Here is a 22,458-nt window from a genome sequence, read left to right on the forward strand (position 1 = left end):
ATGTAACACAGAAACAAATGATTCCATCTATATGATGATTCAAATACACTTCCTGAACTACAAAACTCTCAAAATTTTTCAAGTGTTTAGAGACATAATCAAACTTTGAAATATTGCTGAATTTTGTAACTGAAAATAAAAACTGCCTTGAACCCGAAATACTCTTCTTATTATTCTAGTACTTCAAAGTTTTATATAAATTAATGATAATTGAATCTCAGGTTTATGGTCTGGTACCTCACTGTCCCCTTAGAGGAGCTATTACCATGGTGATAAGATTGCTTAAATTAAGCTGTCTTTTTCCACAGGACTTGGCTCATTGCCAGTGCAGTGAAGGGAGATTTCAGTCCATTCAGCACAGCATTAACCTTACTGCCAACACTGCTAAATAGGCTAGAGGAACTAGGACGAAATTTGATTTAAAAAAGGAAGGAACAAGCAAATATCTTAAATACTGACGCATGAAGCAGGACTAAAACCCCCAATTTGAAACAAAAGCAAAATTAGCTAAATTTTGAGATTTAGACAGAAAACTTAAAGATTCTAATGCTTTTGTAATCTAAGTCAAAACTTAACTCAGAATAAGTGTGACCAATGGTTTATCCATGAGGGAACTATAACAGACTATAAGGAGGGTAAGAAAAATGTCAGGTAAAAATCCCTACTTAACATCTAGATTTTACTTCATATTTGGGGGTTTGATTGAAGTGGGAAAATAAATAGCAAACAGCAGAAAAAACCCCAAAACAAGATATGGAAACAAATACCGAGTTAACTAGCAGGGCATGGAGTAAATGAGAAACATTCCTTTGAGTTATCAGGGTTTAATACTTAGTCCATAAAAAGTAGTAAGTTATGTTCAGATGGGGTTGTCAGAGATAATGACAATGTATTACATTGTACATCACAAGATTTGAAGTATTAGAGCAAAGTATCTATGAAGCCTGAAAAAACAATTATTTTAGTGGAAAGGAAGGGAATAGGCAATAGGTTGCAAGTACTTTATTCTGGGGGAGAGGGAAAAAATCAATTTATGTAAGAGCCCAATAACATTATCCTAAAAAAGAGAATCAGTGTTTCCCATGTTTTTATGCGGTGTGAGAGATCCTTGTGGTTTGTTTCTGGCAATGCTTAAAAATTATTTCTCTGTCTGACAATGAAATTACCGCATGTTCATAAGTAATTTTAATAATGGCTATGTTTATTTTTCCAAACTGTGCATGCATGCATAGATGGAGCCTGCATTTGCATCTCTGGGCACATGACAATGCTGAAGGCTGCAGCACAGTCACCAGTTTGAGCTGCTATGCCTCCTACAGGCACAGCTCTTCTCCAATTCCTTCAGCAGCAGGTGGTTGGTAACAAGTCTCTGGAGTTTTAAAGCTGTTCTTAATTCTTATTTGTATTTGGGTTGCTTATAATCAGAATAACTGCCAGAGTTAGAGAACTGGCCTTGGCAACAACATACAGACAGATTAATTTTAGCTTTGACAAAAGCTGGTGTGAACTTGAACAAGTAATTTCATCTTTCCAAGTCAGTCTCATCATTAAACACTTGCATTAGTAAGCTAGGTCCTGAAAAAATTGCTTTGCAAATCAGTGCATGTAACACCTCTAGATGAAGCACGAAACAAAATTTGTGATTTGCCCTTTTCTATAAAAATATAACCAGATTTTACTGTACAAGAAAACTTTCAAACACATACACCACAGTATATGTTTTTACTGCAGCCCTCTGCCATCTAATCTAGGGTTTCAAACTCTAATTATGTAAGGGTACGTGTTTAATCTGAGTACTGCACTTTCAGAAGTACAGAATTTTCTTTTACATAAATATGACATATTATCATTATGAGCAGACTTATAAACTTGCTTAATTTCTGTCATTTCTGACTGTTTTACAGTCCCATGATTAGTTCTAGGAAATCTTTTCCTGTCTGAAAATTCTCTAATATTCCATGGCAGTAGATAAAACATCAAACATATGTTCTGTTTATGGATTAACAGGAGATACAGTTGGAATAAATGTGTATTCTGATTTTTTGCCTAGTTGTTACAGTAGGGAATATATTACTGTCTAAGTCTTCTTTTTGATTGCAAATGTTCCAAATGTAACAAAAAATAATCTGCTTAGATATATTAGGTATGTAGATATTAGCAAGATTGCTATTATTAAAGATCTGGCACAGAAACATATCTTTGATATGTTTCCCTTCATTTTGTAGGATTATTTTTAATGGGCAGCTAAACATTAATGGAGAAGGAAAGCAAGGGAATCCAGATGTTAGGCCAAAGCCAGTTCAATTCTAGCAGAATCATTCCCTGGTAAAGGAAGGAAAAACAAGCTTCAAGCCCTTCATTTTCTGTAAGGCTGTACTGTGCACTATAGACTTCAGGGAAGTGGTGAGCACAAATGTTTTTATTACAGTGTTCCCCTGCTACAGCACTTGTCTGCACACAAACTGCAGATACATCCTGGCAAACAGACTCACTGATTTTCCTTTTGGATTATCCAGCCTTTCAGCCAGCTTTGTGACAGGCTGCTGGGAGCAACCAGTGGGGGCATGAAATCAGCTGAAACAACCACTGAAGGGTTGGAATGTGGAAAATTCCCAGACTTTGTGAAAGACTAACGTGTAGCCCATAGGATGTTTCCCAGTCTGAACTCTAATTCACTGCACAGTCCTTTATATAATTATAGACAGAGATATATATTTCTGTATTTGTCCTTTAGGAGAAGCTTCAAATCTGCAGAAAATAAGAAGAAACCAGAAAAATTAAACCGAACTCAAAAGAAAAATAAACTGTAAAGTATTTTGCCCCAATGAAGTCTGATGGAAATGTAGTGAATGGGGATGCAGAGAGGCTTAAAAAGATCTACCTGACTGTTAATTGACAAGAACTAAAAGTTAATGGGACAGAACACCCAGAGATCACCTTTCTTGCAGCAGAAAGTACACACAGATATTGATACACCAGAAACAACAAAGATTTATCTTTATAAAGGCTGTGTAAGCAGAAGCTTCTAGCTCCAGAAGGACCAGCTGAATTAAAATGTTGTTTATGTTCACTTTTACAGAAAAGTTTTCATCCTCCTTGATTCTTTTTGATATTTTTCCTTAAGACAAATAAGGAAAGTTTTATTTCAGAATGAAGTGGCATATTCTTCAATCCCAACTTAATAGCAGAACTAAAACTTGACACTTCTGATGAACAGCAGTCAAGTGTTTAAAGATGTATATTAAGATTTATTTTTGTAATAAAATAAAACCAATCTTCTTATAAAAGAACAAAAACTAGGTTTCAGTGATTAATTGTGATAACTGGGCCTTGGACATATATGTTAAAAAGCCCCAAATATTTCTGTGCATAATACCTTATATTTTCTGGATCCAATTAGGTGGATGTCAGAAATGTATCTGTTTCATCAAACAACAAACTCTTTCACTTTTTGTGCTTTAAAATGGCAAAACTCAAACGAAACCCTAGTTAAAACATCTTGGTGCTTAGTTCACAATGAAGAGGAAGAAGACTGAAGAAAATCAAGATCTTGTTTTAAAAATCAAGTTAGCAAACAGAGCTGTAGTTGAAAGTCATCAAATTCGCTAATACTTATCAGGAACAAATGAAAAAAAAAGCTTATTATAGCCAAAAAGTCAGAGGAAATTGTGCAGAGCTTTGGGTACTGAAATTAAAGTTGCCTGAATACAGAACGTGTTTGCTATCAATTGTTTTTTGGAGTAGATTATTTGTGTAAATTGTGAATGATCCTGAAGTTGAACCCTCCCTTCCTCAGCTCCCAGAGGTAAGTCTTGCCATGCCCAGCACCTGGCTTGGTATCATTTCTCCATTGCCAAATGATTATCAAATTATATTCTTTGGCTGTATATGCAATAAAGTATTTAAATACATATTGAAGAAAATATTATTTTAGTATTATTTCTGGTCTTTTCTTATCCACAGGAAAGCTGCAGCCTGACTAGATGATCCCCAAAGGTCCCTTCAAACCCCAGCCACTCCTGACTCTCTGTGACTCCAGAAGTGCCAAAGTACACTGATGAAACCAAACTTCTGTTTGCTGGTTACAAAATGGTCCTGGGAGAATGTGAGAGGGCAGGACAAATACACAAGCACAAATCCTGACTGCACACAACCATAAAACACCACTGTAACCCACACACCTTAAAGAAATTACTACCTTTCAAAACTTCGAAAAATGTGCTTTTTTGAGTATTAATGATCTAGATGAATCAAGGAAACAAGGCCTCACGTGGCTACTTGGGAGGGCTTCAAAGCAAAACACATTGGCATGTCCTGAACGACCGACTTGTAATTGCCAGGCCTCGTCCCTATCTTATTTCTTTTTCTCTCTACATCTGAGATCCGCTGTGCACAGCCTTGGTCCACACCTGGTTTCCAGTGGTATGTTGCTGTTCAAGACCCAGCTGTTATGAAGATGCACCGAATCTTGTGTGCTGGTGGGGGGCGTGGGGGCAGCAGGGCTGGGCTGGCTGCGGGTGGTCATCGATCTCCTCTGCAGGGAGTCGGCTGAGGGAGGCGGTTTCCTGGCGCAGGTGCAGGCGTGCGGTGGGGGAGGTGGCGGCGGCAGCGGTCTGAAGGTGAACTGGTTATGTGGGCTACCAGGCATATCTGAAACAACAAGGAAAAGACAGTGAAACACACGGAGGATTATTATTTTAGGAAGATCAAGATGGTCTTTAAATGATGTTTTGCAGTTAGTGGCTCATTTACGTTCATCTTAATTAAAAAAGGAAAGAGGAGGCTGTTGGGGCCCTCCCCCTGCCATGTAGGGCTGGGAGAGGGGCCCTGGGGGGAGGCATGGGGTTCCCTGCCCCTGGTCAGCCTCGTTCCCCATTGGTTGTTTTATGTTCCCCTGTGGGGGCAAAGGACCCTCGGTCCCGGGATTGCCACAGTTCCTCGGCAGAGCCCCGGCCATGTGGCTTGGAAAATAAACATCTCTGAAACATCTACCAAGAATCAGCCTATATATATTTCTTTTCACGGGCCTCGTTGTCTGATACGCGTGTTGCAGTATCCGCACTGTAACAGGAGACTAAACTCTTAAACTGCAGGAGGACAGATTTACATGAGATATTAGGAAATAAATCTTTGTTGTGAGGGTGGTGAGGCACTGGAACACGTTGCCCAGATAAGCTGTGGCTCACCCATGCCTGGAAGTGTTCAAGGCCAGGTTGGACAGGGCTTGGAGCAACCTGGTCCAGTGGAAGGTGTCCCTGCCCATGGCAGGGGGTTGAAACGAGATCATCTTTAAGGTCCCTTCCAACCCAAACCATTCTGCGATTCTGTGATACAGTTATTATTGGGAATAAAGCATTGTGCTTTATCATGTTCTTAACCCTGTTTCCTGTAGATGTTGCTGCAATATTTGAAATAATTTAAAATATAACAGTCTACTGAAACAGAGAATATCAGATACAGACACACTCTACAGCACTGTAATTCAACAACAGCAAAACAAATAAAATCCAAAAAAACCAAAAAGAAAAAAAGAAGGTGGTATGACGTTCACTTAATTTGTCAGGATTTTTTGGGGATGAAGGTAAAGAACAGATAAATTGACATTGAATTGCAGCACACATACCAACTGATTTCACAAGGTATAATTCTCATTTAAAACATCTATGAGAAATAGTATAAAAATTAGTCTTGCACTTCAACTTGAGAGAGAAAATGACTAAGTCCTACCACCTAACAAACATCTTTCATAAAACAATGCTAACATATTTCTGGAGTCTGTTACTGCTTTTGTTAAATGAGAGCTGAGAAAAGGTCTCTGAAACACTAAAGATCCAGACACCCAGAGAAAAGGTTTTATGGCAGCTACAAGCAGATGAGCTGCCTGGGAGCTCATAGCCACTGCACCAGTCTGAGAAGGGGACAGAGTCAAAGAAGCCTGTGATGGGTACCCAAGGCCCTGCTCCCTGTGCTGCCACTGCCTTATGGGACCCTCAGGCTGTCCCCCAGTACACCAAAGGGATGCTGTACCTGCACAGGGTCCTGTCCTGTGCTAACAAATGCTGCTGCATGGCTCAAGGTGGCTCAGCCTGAGCCACTGAGCTTCAATCCTGCAAAGGACAATGAAGACACAAACATGGTGCAATGGTAGTTTGAAGGAGCAATATAACCTTGTTTTCCCTACTTCCCCACAGTCTCCAAAGACTTTCAGTACAGCGAGATACACAGCTATGGACAATAGCAAATGCTTTGTAAAGAAGACAGTGGTAAAAATTACTGCTGGATTGAGTGATCTGTGAACTTGTTAACCTGATACTCCTCCAACTACTTCACCTCAGTGTCTAACGCATTTTTATCCCATTTCTGTACTCACCCTCACTCTACCTTTTACCTTAGCAGATGTCCAGTTCAATTTGCAGAAATCCAGCTGCAGCAAAGCTCTGATGAACCTGCAAAAATTCCCTGCAAGGAACTGTTGCCATCCATTTACAACACATGCTTTCTTTACATTATGACATGATGTGTCTTCAAGGAGAAAGATGAAAGTGCATTCCCTCCTTTCCTGGAATGGCTTGTAGAAAAAAACACCTTTTTCTCCATGACAGTCCCAATTTACCCCAAATGGAGAAACAAGGTGTTTAGTGCTCCACATAAGCTTTTCAATGCTGTGGTAAGCAAAGCTGTCACGGATTTAGCTCAGGCTTAATCCTTTTAATTTCATTGATCTTTTATCAAGGCAGCATTCTTACAGTTGCACTAAGGTTTATGCTGTAATATTTGTTTGCATATACCAGAAAAGCATTTCTAAGCATATTAGAAAATTGGAGACCTCAGTAAATTAAATCACTGGAGTCAACAGTCCAGGGCTCCAAAATAATCTGCTAAGGCACTTTCATATAATAATTAATCTAGGTAAATCCTGTACCCGCTATTTTAGAATTGAAAGGTATTCAAATTTTGCACGTAATATTTGATGTCCAGCATCCTTATGTATTTGATCAATGACATTTCCTTACTTAAGGTATCAATCTTAAATCCACTCAACAGAAAATGTTCAGGATTATTATACAACCTATAATTTGCATGACAAGCCATTTCAATGGTTGAGGCACTGTCCTGTTAGAAAAATGCTGATTTTTGCCAGGATACAGAGTTAGACTCTACAAGGTACATCAAGAGCTATGCAGTAAATGCTGAGCAGCCAAGGTGACTGCTTCTCTAGGCATTTGGGAAAAAACTCTGTATAGTCTATATGGCAACCCATCTTTTAGCTCCCTTCTTCCCCTTTTCTATCCTGTCCCTATCCTGCCAATGGCACACAATTGTCTGACAGTTTAGTTTGTTCCATGCAATAGACTGGTTCTGCTTTGTGAACCATAAAGTCTCTCTGGCTGGTAGGGTACCTTATATCTCCCAGTGCAATTTATCACAATACATCAACACATCAGATTTCCTGGGGGGATTCTTTTTTAATTATCACACTTGTCACCCTTTCATCTAGCTACTGGCATCACAGAAAACCTCACATTGGAGCCTGATTGTTTCGCCGATTTAAAGTCTTCTTCCTCAGACCCTCATTTCAGTGAAGCACTGCAAACTAATTATGCTGAAATCAACCTGAGTTTCCAATTAGTTTTTACAGACTTTCTACTTTGGCAAAATTGTTTTTATTTTGCTTGAAACTAAGTCTATATCTCATTATTTTTATAACACAAAAAATGTTGCTTGGGATATAAAACAGCATTAAATCTAAATATGCACACTTAGGATTCTTCGGGACTTTAAATAAACAGCAGACTATGTAAAATAACTTACTGCAAAATCATTTAAATACCTAAAAGGGCATATTACACAAGATAATTTGTCTAAAGCCAACAAGCTTCCAAAATGTACAAGACTGATATAGGAATTGGCTTACCTAATGCTATCCCTAACAACTCCTGCTTTTGTTTTTAATGGCTGCTAATAATGTTCACATTTTTTAATTCTTGTACATAAAAACATTTATGCATGTTATGCAAATACAGTGTTATTTGTTTTCATTGGCTTGATTGATGTGACAGAAATTTCCATTCATCTAAAAATGTAGCTATATAACATTATTTCAGCTCAAACTTTACACTTGCAGTAATTTGCTTCAAATCAGATTTCCACCTGAGGAGTAACCAAGCCAGAAATGATTCTCTTGGTCTCCATCATTGGCCTTCTCATCTGCATTTAGATCATTTTTTTACATACAAAAGAGGCTGTTTAGAAAATTTTTAAATTCTTTCCTCTGAGAAGTATTTTTTTTAAAGTAGTCCTCTCCTTTCAGCAGAGCACATTGAGAACTGTGATGTTTCCCGAAGACTCAGTCAACGTTCCAACTTGCACATTCCCCACCCACTTCAAAAACTCTACCCAAACTTCTTTCTACATGTGGGTTTTTTTATTTTTAGGGGTTTTGCTTTCATTATTCAGCAACAAGAATAACACTGTAAGTGCTAATTTGATTAGCTCGTCTGCTTTCAGACACTTCCCAAACTCCATGCACTCACGCCAAGAGAAACTGCAGTAGGGATGGCAGCTGGAAACAAGAAAATCTTGCCTTGAAGTTCTGCTAGCTTGAAGGAGTTCTACTATCTCTCTTTCCTTTGAAATTTGAAGGAAGAAGTTATTTTTCTCTCCTGAACGTTCTTCTTCTTTTGTTCTGGCTTGCTCTTTTGGATGGCCCACAAACAGCACTGAACATGTGCTGCTCCATGGCAATTGTGTAACGGAGCTTGGTATTCCACAGTTACAGAGCACAGACCTCAACAGCTCCTCTTCAGCTCATGAGTTCTACCACTACTGCTTTTCCTTTCAGGACATGAAATAATTCAGATCCTGCTTTTTTAATAGGCTTCTGCTTTTCAGAAAGTCAGTTAACTCAGGAAATACCCTGGCTCTGCCATGGTGGTTGAGCGCTGCCATTCTGTTCAAAAGGTATTGGATGGACAGACCAGAAGGATGGACAACAGAAGCATTAACATAAACTCATTTTTCTTAAGAATCAGGGTAAAATGCCTTTGTAATCATAAACATGTAGCCAAATTGCTTTACAGACTGGCAAAAATTAAATAAACAGCTTAATCAACTAGTTAACACATAATTTAGAGTTAGTTTTGAAAACTAGCCAAGCCTTGGCAGAAATATTTTCCTAACAGTTCTGAAATATACTTTACTATACTTTTTGGATCCATATAAAAGACAGGGTAATTGAACTGTTTTATCATTTACTGACAAGGCTACAATAGCCTGTATTGTTATTAGGTGAAGTATATCAGAGAGAATATACTAAAATGTAATGAACCATAAAAGGTTTGCATCTAACCTGTAGTGCTTTTGAAATATTTTAATTTCTTTCAGCTCCTGAATTTATTATTTCTTGGTATGTTTGGATTTTTTTTTTTTTAATTTACTGGATGTGTCTCAGTAGAGTGTGAATTAGCTGGTAATCCATTATTTAATGAATGAAATAGCAACATATGTTCAGGGAGTTTAATTTAATTTAAAAGTTCTATGGGTATACCACTGCTCAGTTACAAACCACTCTGTGATTATTTTTTAAGCATGTTTAGAATTACAGAATGGTTTGGGTTGGAAGGGACCTTAAACATCAGTTTCAAGCCCCCTGTTGTGGGCAGGGACACCTTCCACTAGACCAGGTTGCTCCAAGCTCCATCCAACCTGGCCTTGGACACTTTCAGGGATGGGGAATCCGCAGCTTCTCTGGGCAACCTGTGCCAGGGCCTCACTACCCTCACAGGGAAGAACTTCTTCCCAATATCTGAGGTAAGTCTGCTCTCTGTCAGTTTAAATCCATTCCTTTTATCACTGCATGCCCTTGTCAAAAGTCCCTCTCATGCTCTTATAACCCCTTTATGCACTGGGAAGTTCTGTCAGGTCCCTCTACTCTGCATGGAAGCAGTAAGGACTTTTTATGATGGCAGCACTTCCTGTTCTTGTTCCTTTTAATGTTTTTACATTAAATGCTAAAATTGTCCTATAAGACCTAAGTAACTATATTTTATAAACACTCATACTGGACCTCATTCTAGGAAACTTTTCAAAAATGTAATTACCCAGTTTGGAACACCAGAGGAAAAAGGAATGATGGGACCATCACCAGCAGGTCTTTCCTTAAAACACTCTTGTTTTTACAGAAGTGAATGTTTTATACTTCTTTAATTCTGCTTAAAACAGCCTCTTGTGATATAGCACTAAACTTGGCTAAAGTTCCTTATGGATTCCACATTTATTTAGATAGTCTAACATGAGCCTGGGATTTTCCCGTATTTTAATTTACACTTTTGATTAATTTCTAACAAAAAAATACTGTATTACTTGTCTACTAGAAAATCTTCACAAGTCAAATAGTATAAGTGGACTTTATTACCTGCATATGATATTGAGTATAAATGCTTTAAAACTCTTAGCAACAGTGAGCATAAGGAATTTTCATCAAGACTTTTGCATTTGCCAGTAATTTTCCATTATCGTTGCACATCAGGATGGTAACACTGCTGGGCTCCATTTCTGGTAAAACTTCCATTAGTGGCATGACAAAAGTGAAAAAAATCCTAGAGATCTCAGCATTTTTGAAAATAAATTTTAAGCATCTCGAAGGGTCTCTGCAGACAACTATTCTTGACTCAGCTGAAGAAAGATGTGGGAGAATTTTATCAGGCAAAAGAACAGAGGTTAGAACTCATTAGAGAAGGAAAGGCAGTGATTTCTCTCTAAGGAACTATCACATGGCCACCTTTTCCAGCTTTCTGGATAGGATGCATTCTGTCTTTCGGGACTGAAAAAATTCTGGAATCTGTCGTCTTTGTACTGAATACTTAACTTGTCAGTTTTACTTCACACAATTCTCAAAATAAGACTGATACACTCTTTTTTTAAGGTGTGTGTGGGGGAGCGTTTCTGCTTTTTCTGATGATAGAAATGTTAATATACTCAAACCAAAAGAAGGGCTTCTGGGCCCAAAGCTAGCTCTTTTTTTCTGCAGCTGTATCAGCTGGTGCAATGAAAGACATTACCTTTCCTGACAAACTTTGCCTCACTTTAGAGGCACTTATATCTGTAGAGCGTTAGAGCTACAACAGCACTACTCCTCCTTAATTAACTCCATCACTCAGTGTTTTAACTTGGGAGCCTGACTGCTGAAGTAGAATAATTTTGGTCATAAACACTGCACTATAAAATGTCCCTCTCTGTGTTGTAGTTTGTAACCTGAAACAAGTTTCAGGTTATAATGCTGTGTACTGTGGGTGAGATGCAAGGCTTAAATGTTATCATGCAGATGCACCTGACAATATAAACATGCCTATGTGTGTTCATATAAAATTAACATTGCCAGAGGGGAATGAAGAGCAACAGCTCCTGAGGTGCTTTTATTCTACTGAACTGCCTGAATTATAGCTTTGTTCTATGGTACTTCTTCACATAGCAGTTAAAATACTAATGTGCTCCATGTATAATATTTATGTGAAAAACATTCCATTTATGTGAAAAGCTCACATTTATGTCAATTAATATGAAAAATTTGCAATGAAACTTCTACTCACTCCCTTCCCTCTCCTTCGTTGCAGGTGGTACATCCGTCAGATTCTAATACCCATCCAGCTGAGACAGGACTCTCTTAAATCACTACAGTCTGAGCCAACTCAAGACAGGCCCCTTGGTGGCTGAATCAGAGAGGTCAAGGACAAAATGTGGAGGGAGAAGAAGTTCTGATGGAGTCTGAGTGAACAGCCGAAACAGCCAGCTCAGGCTTCCAGTGGTTTGTTTAGCAGATCAAGCAGCTGCTGGTACAATTAGCATCACGCAGCATTCAAAGGACAGAGAGAAGATTGACAGCTCCCAGCCAGCTTAAAGGTGATACTTTCAGGAGAATGTGTAATTCCTGCCGTTACTTAAAAGTGGTGGGTTCAGTCAATATCATGAGTTGTAACTTCTATCAGTGGGAACTCACAGGAGATAGCACAATCACTATTCTAAAACTCCGAACAAAGCGGGAGAGATTACAGCTTACAGAGTAAGCCTATCATCTAGGTTTGCAAAAGCCAGGCACTTACAAGTAGCCTAGCAGCAAATTTTTGATGACCTTAGAGGTGAACAGATTTTGATTAAAGAGCAGTTTATGATTGGTAAAATAGGTTGCAAGCAGTCATGGCTGTAAAAATTAATGTTTCTGCAGTTATTGATGGTTTTCGGCAGTGATAAATATTCAAGTTTTGGCCCTTGTGTTATTAAATTCATTAGCAGTGAGGGCTTTCTGAAAGGGATCTGTGGGTAATGGAATTAGCAACTATAAATCATACTGAAATACACTGTGTATTCAGCCCAATAGGTCAGTGGAAATATCATGAATATGGACATATTAAATCACTTTGTCACCACCCTGCCTGCCTCTTACCTGCTTCATCTGTGTTCCTGTTATTTTGCAACATTTTCAGGAAAAAAAGACTGCTTGAGGCAATGCCCTGCTACAGACCCAAATAACATAAAGCCCTGCAGTATTTGAGCTTGCTGCCCTGTAAGAGCTGAGGGGAAGACTCTTCCCCTGTAGTAGCTGCCTTCTCTGGGATGGGGACAGTGACAGGAGTCCCACCAGTTCACCAAAGTACAGAATCCTCTTCAACTTAAAGCCCAGCCACGAGAGACATCACTTTGTTGATTCATATTTTTGCAAACATAAGTTATTCTGTGGCTCTACAGAAATATGATAATATGATTAACCCTAAGTCATGGTTAAACTTGCCAGTTACATCAGGACCCAAACTTCAACCCAGATGAGCCCTAAAATTACTGGGAGCAAGATCCCAAGTATGTCTTGCAGCTATCTGGACTGAGACAGACCTATTGCTTTGTTGGCAGCACTGCAAACTTACTCTACGTTTACTTCAAGGTGGAAGCACCTGAACTTTCCCACTTTAAGCATGAACCATACTCCAGTTTCTCCCACCTGGATATGTAAAAGCTTTTCTCAGGACACCTAACTATCTGCACTCCAGATCATCCTGTCAAAATCAGACATCCAGAATGTCTCCTGAAACGATTTTGCAGAGCATAACTGAAAATCCTACATCCATTTTTATGATCAATACCATGTACAGATGTAGAAGCTTGAAGCTCTTCTGGATCATTTGGGACTTGATTCTACCCACATCTATTTACTTCATTTTTAAGACAAACCTTTTAGAGAGATACTAATTAGGGAACATCAAGAGAAATACAGACTAGTGTCCATGTTCATAATATTCTGAAGAATATGTTTCTAGCTTAAACAGAAAAATGAAGGTCTCTTTTATTCAATAAAACTGCATTCCATATGCTTTATTATGGATTTCACCTTGTAAATTGGTTAATATGAACATCTTTACATATATTTACAGTGACTGTTATATAATTATAGGGAGTATTGAAAAAAATCATTTATCTATGGTTATATAATAACCTGTGGATGGGGAGAAAAAGCTGCTAAATGCCTCCATAATATGAAAAATACATAGAATTTAACTGTGACTCTATACGTACATCTACCTCAAATTCATCAAAATAATTCTAACGTAGTACTTTCACAAACAAACACTAAAATGTATTTTTGTTGACAGAAAGCTTTGCAACTAGACTTTGTGCAACACTGTAGCCAGTGAACAGCTTGTGATGTCTGTAAGATTGAGGCATAAAGCCTTAGGCAGGGTTCAGCATCAGCTGGAGGACACAGAGGAGTACCATGCACGGCCATAACACTGAAATAAGCTAAAAATTATTTCATTTTGGCCATATAATGGCATCGGGGATTTAAAAGCAGATTTGGACACTCTGTAGAGTAGTTTACTTCTAGCCTAATTCCCTGCTGTCCTGGGGAGGAGGTGTAGTGGGCACCACAGCAGTGCTTGGGGCTGTCTAAATGGCTGTGCTCTACAGGAGCAGGGAAGTAGAAGACAGCTTGCTCAAAGCTGGCTGTTCAGGACCTTCCCCTACAAAAATCTCTGTAGAGATGAATTCTGGTGAATAAAACTGAACTGATATTTCAATTTAAAGAGATTCTTCTTTCTCTATAGACTGCATAGGGTAGCAGAGTTGTTTGTTCCTACAGTTCCTGCTAGTCATTTTGGATATCAGAGAGAAATCTTTATAAAGAACCAGGCTATCAACCAATAAAATGAATGGCTTTTGGTGAAACCAGCAATGCTTTTATCTGTCTCTTCCTGAATGGCCATGCCTACACTCAAATTTGTTATGGGAATTAGGAATATGATCACTTCCTCAGTCAAGAAGAGACTTCCACTTCATTTTAGTGGAGTTTAGTTTTAGCCACTGTTAATAAGTTGACAAGCAGCAAGCACGTGTGCTTAGTCCTGGTCAAGAAATACCGCTGACAACATTTAAAAAAATAAAATCCAAGTACAATCCCTTCCATTCTTTCATCAGAGCAGTCTGACCTATAAACCAATGCACAATTCAAACATAGATTACAGTATGACAGATTTTTCTCAGCAACCTTATTAGTTCCCTGTTGGCCAAGTTAGAATGCTCACAGGAAACCAGAGACTGTTTCCTTCAACTTCACTTACATTCTGCTTCACAAACTTTAGTTGACAAATTTCTTAGAGAAAAGCTCTTTAAGACAAATTACATCTTCAAAACATATTATCCTTTTGAAGTTTTGCTTTAGAAAAGAAACAAATTTTTAAATAGACATTAATTTCAAATTATCTTTTAATTATCTATTTAAAGAATTACTGTTTAAAAAAGGGAAAGAATTTTTTTTAAAAGGAAGAATGATAACCTTAGCTGTAGGTGAGTTAGCATCCATTTTTTCTCGGTAACCCTTAGAATTACAAGGTGCCATTTAAGGAGGCTGCATGCAATTGTCAGGTAGCATAACAGAAGTCTATTTGTTGCTCACCAAATGATTTTCTATGCTGTCTAAATCACACTATATTAGTTAAAGGATATACCTCAGTGTAGAATTAGCTGATTGACTACTCCTGCCTTTTATCCCTGGAGGCAGTTTACAAGTTCTTGTCCCTCTCAACTTAATGCACAAATAAAACAAATACTTCTACAAAAAGATCTATTCCTACATTGATGTTTGGTAACATTTTATTTAGGAATGCTGACACTTCTCCTATAGTCCTGAGCTGGCTGGGAGGAACGACAACAGAACACGCATAACTGATGTTAAACAGCAAATCAATTATTTTTCAAAGAAAAGCCAAACTTCTATAGGGAAAGACAAAATAACAACACAGAAACAGGTAATGTAATGCCTGAAAATGAACATACCACAAGGCCACAGTTCTCAAATCAGTCTCTCTAAAGCTTATTTAGGCACTTAGCAAGCATGTGCATTTCCTGAAATACTTCTACCTCTCCACTAAACTGGGGGTTATGTCCTGATACCACAGAACTATTTAGCAGTTTTAACTCCACTCTGGTGTCTATTGTTAGGAGCCCTGCATTCTTTTAACCATCTTTGCAGTTCTGAGCAGAACATCTATCAAGCACCAACAGGGCCACTGCTGCAGAAGCCGATTCAGCTGGTTAACTTCAGCCTGGAAGGTTCAGCAAGCTGCTTCTGCTAGCCTGGCTCAACTTGCAAAAGGAATCCAGTGCAATTCAAAATTAACAAAGGTTACAATTTTTTACAGCATTAATAGGCTATAAAAGTTCTTTGTAACCATATCCTCAGTTCACCTCACAACACATTTCTTTGTGTTTCGCTCAAAGCTTATCTATATACAGTTATTTAAACTCATTGTAAATAAGACACACATTTTTGAATATTACTAGAAATTACATCTATAAAATACTGAATAAAACCTTCAAAACAAATGCATAAAGAAGTATCAAGGGAAAAATACTTTTTCATATGAATCTACCCAACAAAGTATTTTAATGAGCGCAGATCTATTAAGAGAATTCTCAGGATACTGTAATTATTATTCATTTTCTAGAATTGTTTCACCATGAAGCTTTATGCTACTATGGGGACTTTAATGTTTATGTTTTGTGATGGCTGCGTTGACTATTAAAAAGCAATTTGGCTGACATTTTAAGTCTTTTGTTGCCAGTTTTAATTGGATTGTTCACCAAGCATCAACTCCCCCGTTAACTGCAAAAATTACAGGCCGACGTCAGTTTATAGTAATGACTGTTTAATGATTTTATGCTTTCACTATGCCAGCTTCATACGGATGCATGCATGATTAGTTTCATATCAAGACCTGTAATTAAATAATTGAAACCTCAACAAAAGAAAACATCAAACAGGAAGACATCCTTAATAAAGACTCCAAGATTTATCAACACTCTCATTCCAAATAAAAAATAATTAATATTTTGAGGTCAAACACTGCAAGATCTGATGTTAAGAAAAAAAGTTCTCTCACCTTTTCCTACAGAAGAAATTTGCCTTTAACTGATTCAAAGTCTTAGAGCTTGATGCAGTGAACACTTGCAAACCATTCTGAAACCTAACTCCAAATTATTCAGAACTCATTATTAGCTATTTTTGTTTACTTTCCAGACTAGGTGAAACTGCTTTTATAATAATAATTATAAGATATAAAAATAATTATACCTCAACTGAAACTTACAGTACTTACAACCAAAGAAAAACAAGCCCACTACCTTCTCAGGAATTCAGGTTCTTGAAAGAAAACAGATTAATAGTCTTTGTTCAGCTCTGAATCCTATGCCAAACTCCTACATATTTCAGAATTTCAAACAGAAAAAAATGGCTTTTAGAAGAAAACTCTTTGAAAGTGTGAAATATCCATGAAAATAAAGCCAGAACAAAGAGTCACAAAGCAGGGCCAGCACTGCACAGGCAGTGAGTGCCTCCTCATACTGCTCAGAGAATTTCACACCTGATGGTTTTGGCCACCCGACATGGATAGAAACCTCCTGTAGGCAGTTCAACATTTGAATCTTGAAAAGAATTTGGTATTTCACACATTTTGATACTTACAAAGTCCACGGGAAAAAATTACTGGCCAAGGGTTTTCACTGTCTTAATAACAACAGTGCACATCTGCACTAGAAAATCTGGGATACGGTGCTTCTGTAAACTGAGCCTGTATATTTATGGATTCCGATTAATTTTACACCTCTAAGGTGAAAAAAAAATTACATCTCTAAGCATCAAACTTTATTGTGTTACACAGTAAGTATTCAGGCAAATTTCAGCAATTTATAGCAACTTCAAAGAATGTCTGTTCATCTGTTTTCAGGCTTGACTTTTATAGGCTATAGTCACCTACAAGAAAATATTAACCTACTGGAAAGTCAATAGGTTTTTAAGGTTTCATTTTTATGTACAAAAAGCTGTATGCCTCACAGAATCATTCATTTTCCTTTTATTGCCAGGATGATGGCTTAAAACCTGTTGTGACCAAACTTCTGAGCAGATGGCTTTATTTGAAAGATTTAGGGGTAAATTTAGGGCCCATCTCTTTTTCCAGTTACAACAGCATGATATGGGATTAACTCCATTGATTTCAATTATGTTATTTTGCCTTGGTTTGCTAGATGTAACCACAGAAGAAAACCGCCCAACTTTGAGAGGGTGTATCTACTTTTAATATATTTAGAAACAGAAAATTTGCCACTTCAAAATATCAGCTGTACAACACTGTATGACTCTGCTCCAGGAACAGGGTTATTGGATTTATAATTTAGAAAGGAATGAAGCACTGAACCAGTAAAATACAGGTTGGCACAAACTTACTTCAATTCATAAAATAAGAAGATCCAGCAGAGGTATGTGAATGGACCATACATCAGCAGATGAAAATTCACATTGGCAGAGGCAAGGTACCTCAAATTGATTGCTGAGATCTAAATTAACTCCAAGTCCTCAGAAAATGGCCCTGGGTATGCCTGCAAACGGCTCAATGAAAACTTCTTTTCTGTGTAGGGGTTTAGTAAAAGAATGTAGCAGCATGGAAAATAAACCAAACTGGACAGAAAGGAAAAGGGCAAGTAGTGTTAAATCCTCACATACACATCTTGTAGAATAATTTGTTCTATTCTTGCCACTTGTTTTCAGAAAAGAATTGCTAAAAATAGAAGAGATTTTACAAACAGATGAGTAGATCAGTGATGTTAAACTATACAGATGATGTCATCTAAAGAGCAGCAAAATGTAAATGATAGAGAAACATCATCATGAACTCAGTAGGTACACAACTATACTCACAGTACAAGTACAGTGCATCACTAAATGAAACTGTTAGGAGAGAAATTTAAAACTGATAATAAGGAATACTCTGGAGTGGGTTTTGTTTGTTTTTAACAACAAATTTAACCTAGAAACTTGTTGCTACAAACTGTCATTGAGAGAAGAAGGTTGCAAATATTTTATGTGTAGAATTTTATATAGATAATTATTCACCCGCATAGAGTAAGCAGGCAGTATACACACAAATCGCAGTGTATCTATACATATAAAAAACAGGTATATGCCTGTAGGTATATAACATACATGTTTACACACACACAAAAGTCTCCACTGAATTTCCACCCAGTGGAAAGAAAAGAAGTTAGGTGGTATTCCCTCAGTTTATTTACAAAATCAAATTTTTATAATCTTGAAGGATTTAATTTTAAAACATTACTAGAATAGCATGGAGCAAAACTGCACTCACTGATTGCTTTCTGCCTCACCAGAGAACCTCAACCAAATTCCAGCCATTGGTGAATTTCTTCCTATGTGATCGGGTCACGGCTAGTTTAGTCAGAAAACATTTGGAGAAAATAAGAGAAGCATGTAATTTACTCAGCCTGGTGAAACAAGTTTAAGGCAATCCCTTTTGATGGCTGAAAAAAAAAAGAATGGATCTGCCTTGAAGGCACGTACCACCAGTAATGCAAAAGTTAAAACCTAAAGAAGAAATAGTTCATTTGCAGATCTCAGAGTGAGCTGGGTATTGACACTTCAGCAGCAATTTGAAACTCAACACACGATTTCCTGTCTAGAACAGAATAGGCTCCTTCTAAGCCTCATACTGATGTTTAAATTCTAATTTTGATGCCTACTTGCAGTCTTTTGAAATACATGACTCTTAGTAAATATTGGAAAATAACCTCATACAGATTTTGTGAGCAGTACAAATGGGACTCCTGCTCTTCAATCTCAATGATGCAATAACCAAGTAACAAAGCACCCTCTGCCAAACTCATCTCAGCACTGAGTAACACAACAACCAAGGAAACTAGGATAGAACAACTAGTTCTGTTCACTGCACTGTGCTTTATCCACCTGCCTTCCCTTATTATGGAATATCCAGAATGAATGCAAATAAAGCAAACATACCAGGGAAGTGGAGGAAGTAGCTGGCAATATGTGCAATAGTTACCTTTTACCAAAGAGGATGGAAAAAATGGATGAAGATCAGTAGACAGTTTCAGCTTATGCAATTTCAAAATGATCTTCTAAAAGTAATTATTAGAGCTGAGTTGCAGCATTCAGCTGAAATTGAACTTTTCAGAATTTCACATTAAGTACAATAAGGAAAGAAAAAAACATCATACACATCAAAAAGGAGAGGGCTGCTCAGACATAGCTTTCCTCCTCCTCCTCCACTTTGTCTTTTACAATCTTATATTGAAGAAAAAGCAACACACCACATATCTATCAAAATGAAGCATACCCTACTGCAGAAAAAAATACATGGCAGAAAAATGTTCGAGTAACCATGCCATAGAATTAGTCCCAGCTGAAAAAAGAAGAACTGAGTATAAAGACAAAATCTAAGCCAGCTGTATGGTAGTTCATAGACCAAATTCAGATGAAAATTTTGCCTAATGTAGGAGGGAACATCAGATGGCTGCAGAGACACTTCCAGACTAGTTTACAGCCTGCAGTGATCTCGAAAGCTCTAATTCTGTCCTGTTGATTAGACAGGAAAAAAGAGGGAGGATCTGACACCAGCTCAGTTCTGCAGTGCATGTGCCAGCACCCAGACTCGCTCTGCAAGCTGCAAAGCAACAGCACTGGTCCCAAAGAGCCTGTGCAGACAGAACATCTGCCGAGCTAAAATTCATCTCATGTGAGTATCTTTGCAATTTGATAGCACAATATGATTATACTGCTACATCATCTGTATTAAAAACATTGCTGCACACATGTGACAGCATAGCTAATGCAAAAACGTTTACTTCATGAGACCAAACTAAATGACAGAAACTGTAGTTGACATTTATGGTATTGATCAGGCTCCAACATTAATACAAAGTAAAATGGTTTGCGAAGTTTATTCATCTACTGATTAGTGATTCATCCCCTTCCAGATGATCCCTGAGGATGACAGCATTGTGTATGTTTGCGTTCATCTTCATTGGGAAGCATTTGCCTCATTTCACATGCCACAAAGCCAGCACTAAAATTATCGTGATTTAACTATACAAAACCAGACACATCATCCTGCTTTAAAAATGACTCTATTTCCCTACAGAAAATCCCTTCCAAACCCAGGGCAACAGCAAAAACCTCCATGTCTCCTAATAAAAGCCCCCCCATTGGCACTAGTCAAACACAAAGCTTATATATAGGTTATATTATTAGAGAATCATTGAACGGCTGCTGTTAAAGCGAATGACATTGTTCACATCATCACTGAATATGCAAAATCCCCTGGAAGATTTCCAGAACAGATTGAGTTATAAGAAAATTCTGAACCTGGAATGCCACAGATTCCAGAGCAGGACTGCAGGGAGTTACTACTGGAAGTATACAGAGAGCACAAGCACAAGTGGTCCTCATGTGTACCAAAAATAGGTGGCAAGCTCCTATCATTAAAGTCAATGCACTGAGAAACTCCCCAACCACAAGCAGGAAGGAAAAAGCATAAACAGAGTGAGACAATGTCTTATTTTCCTTTCACATAAGCCAGGTGAACACAAGGGAACTGCCAAGTGCACTCTCTTGATGGGCATAGTAACACATTCCTTCTCTCTCTCCATCTCTGCTGATGCTTCCACTGCTGCAATGAAGCCCTTTATTTTCTGTCCCAAGTTCTTACTGTCAAGCAAAACTGAGCAATGAATGGGGATACAGTTCAGCTGAGAGCAGTATTTGATTTAATATTCCTATAACACTTTGAACATAAAAATGCACTATAGAAGTTCTAAGTCTTATTAAGCTTGGCAATAGTGAATGTAGGGTGACAAGTTTCCTGAGACTTGACAGTATGGCTCACCAGACTCCAATGCATACAGACATAACCAGGCAGTGCAGAGAACACTTAAGGGTAGAAAGCAGAGAAAACATGACTCCTTATAAATCCAGAAAGCCAACCTTTACAGCTTTCATCTGAGCATGGGAGGCTCAGCTTTGAATATTTATATGCAGTGAAGTAGCTTGCAAGAGATTAGAGAGAGTGAAGAAGGGAGAAGACTAATTGTGTACCAGCTATGAGGGTATCATTTGAAACCCTCTTCCTCACTATTATCTGACTTTTCAGGTGAGTATCTTGACAACTGCCTTTCCTGTGTGTGAATCTCTTGCTCTGATGAGGAGCTTCACCTCCAAACAGAGATCTCTTCTTTGGGGAAATGTCACTGGCATTGACATATTTCCTGAAATGTTTGGGTTTCAGCACACATTCAAAGAAATGGGATTTTACATTTTAATGCTTTACCACAGAGATATAGGCAACACTTAAATGCAAGGCAGAAGTCAGGGAGGCAGATTTCTCTGTCATTGACTGCACTCTGAAGCCAGAGGCTGTTCTGACAAGGTGCAGGGCCTCCTGTGTGGCACTGGGCTGGCGCCTGGGGCAGCGTGTCTGCCCTGACCAACGTGTCACCAGTACTCTGGTCATTTATTTCTTTACCTACCAAGCCAAGTAAACAGAATGTAGGCTAAATATAGCCAACAAAAGCTTCTTGTTGATTGCAGTAGGAACTAAGTAAAACTCTGGGCATAACTTGAAGTCCATTTGAATAACCAATCTAGCTTTTTTTTTCATCTACAAGAGAAAGACTGTGTGGATTCTGAATGTATCATGTTCCGCACATACCCCTGATGCTATAAAAACAGTCTAATTCTACTCTATAGCCCAATAAAAGACAAGATACCTGGTAATCTGCCTCTTTTTGAAGCAGTACTTCTCATCTCACACAGGAGAGAGAAGAGGCAGCATGGAAAGCTCAAAGGACAGCACTTCATGCCTTTGTTTGAAAATCTTCAATAGACAGCATTAAAAAAAAAATTAAATTAGTTCTATTCAAATACAGCATGGAAGAAAACAGTGCCTAGTCCAGGCTGGGCACAGTGACCTGCCCTAGTTTGTCACTGAACAAAGGCATAAAAGCAAATGATAAATTTCCATTTTGTTACACAATATTTCATTAGGGAGCTAATTAAACAAGCTCTACTCAAACACAGCATATAAACAATATTATACTGGAAGGGGAGCA

At 38.0% G+C, this 22,458-nt stretch overlaps 1 protein-coding gene across 1 annotated transcript in view; it reads right to left on the minus strand.

Annotated features, from left to right (window-relative positions):
- The window catches only part of TENM1 (teneurin transmembrane protein 1), a 309,396-nt gene that overhangs the window by 148,144 nt on the left and 138,794 nt on the right, over nt 1-22,458 (minus strand). The window contains exon 4 of the mRNA XM_069015347.1: nt 4,410-4,650. Coding sequence (XP_068871448.1) covers nt 4,410-4,650 — 241 coding nt within the window. The remainder of the gene's footprint in view (nt 1-4,409; nt 4,651-22,458) is intronic.

Source organism: Aphelocoma coerulescens, chromosome 4A, assembly GCF_041296385.1.
Source record: "Aphelocoma coerulescens isolate FSJ_1873_10779 chromosome 4A, UR_Acoe_1.0, whole genome shotgun sequence".
NCBI lineage: Eukaryota > Metazoa > Chordata > Aves > Passeriformes > Corvidae > Aphelocoma > Aphelocoma coerulescens.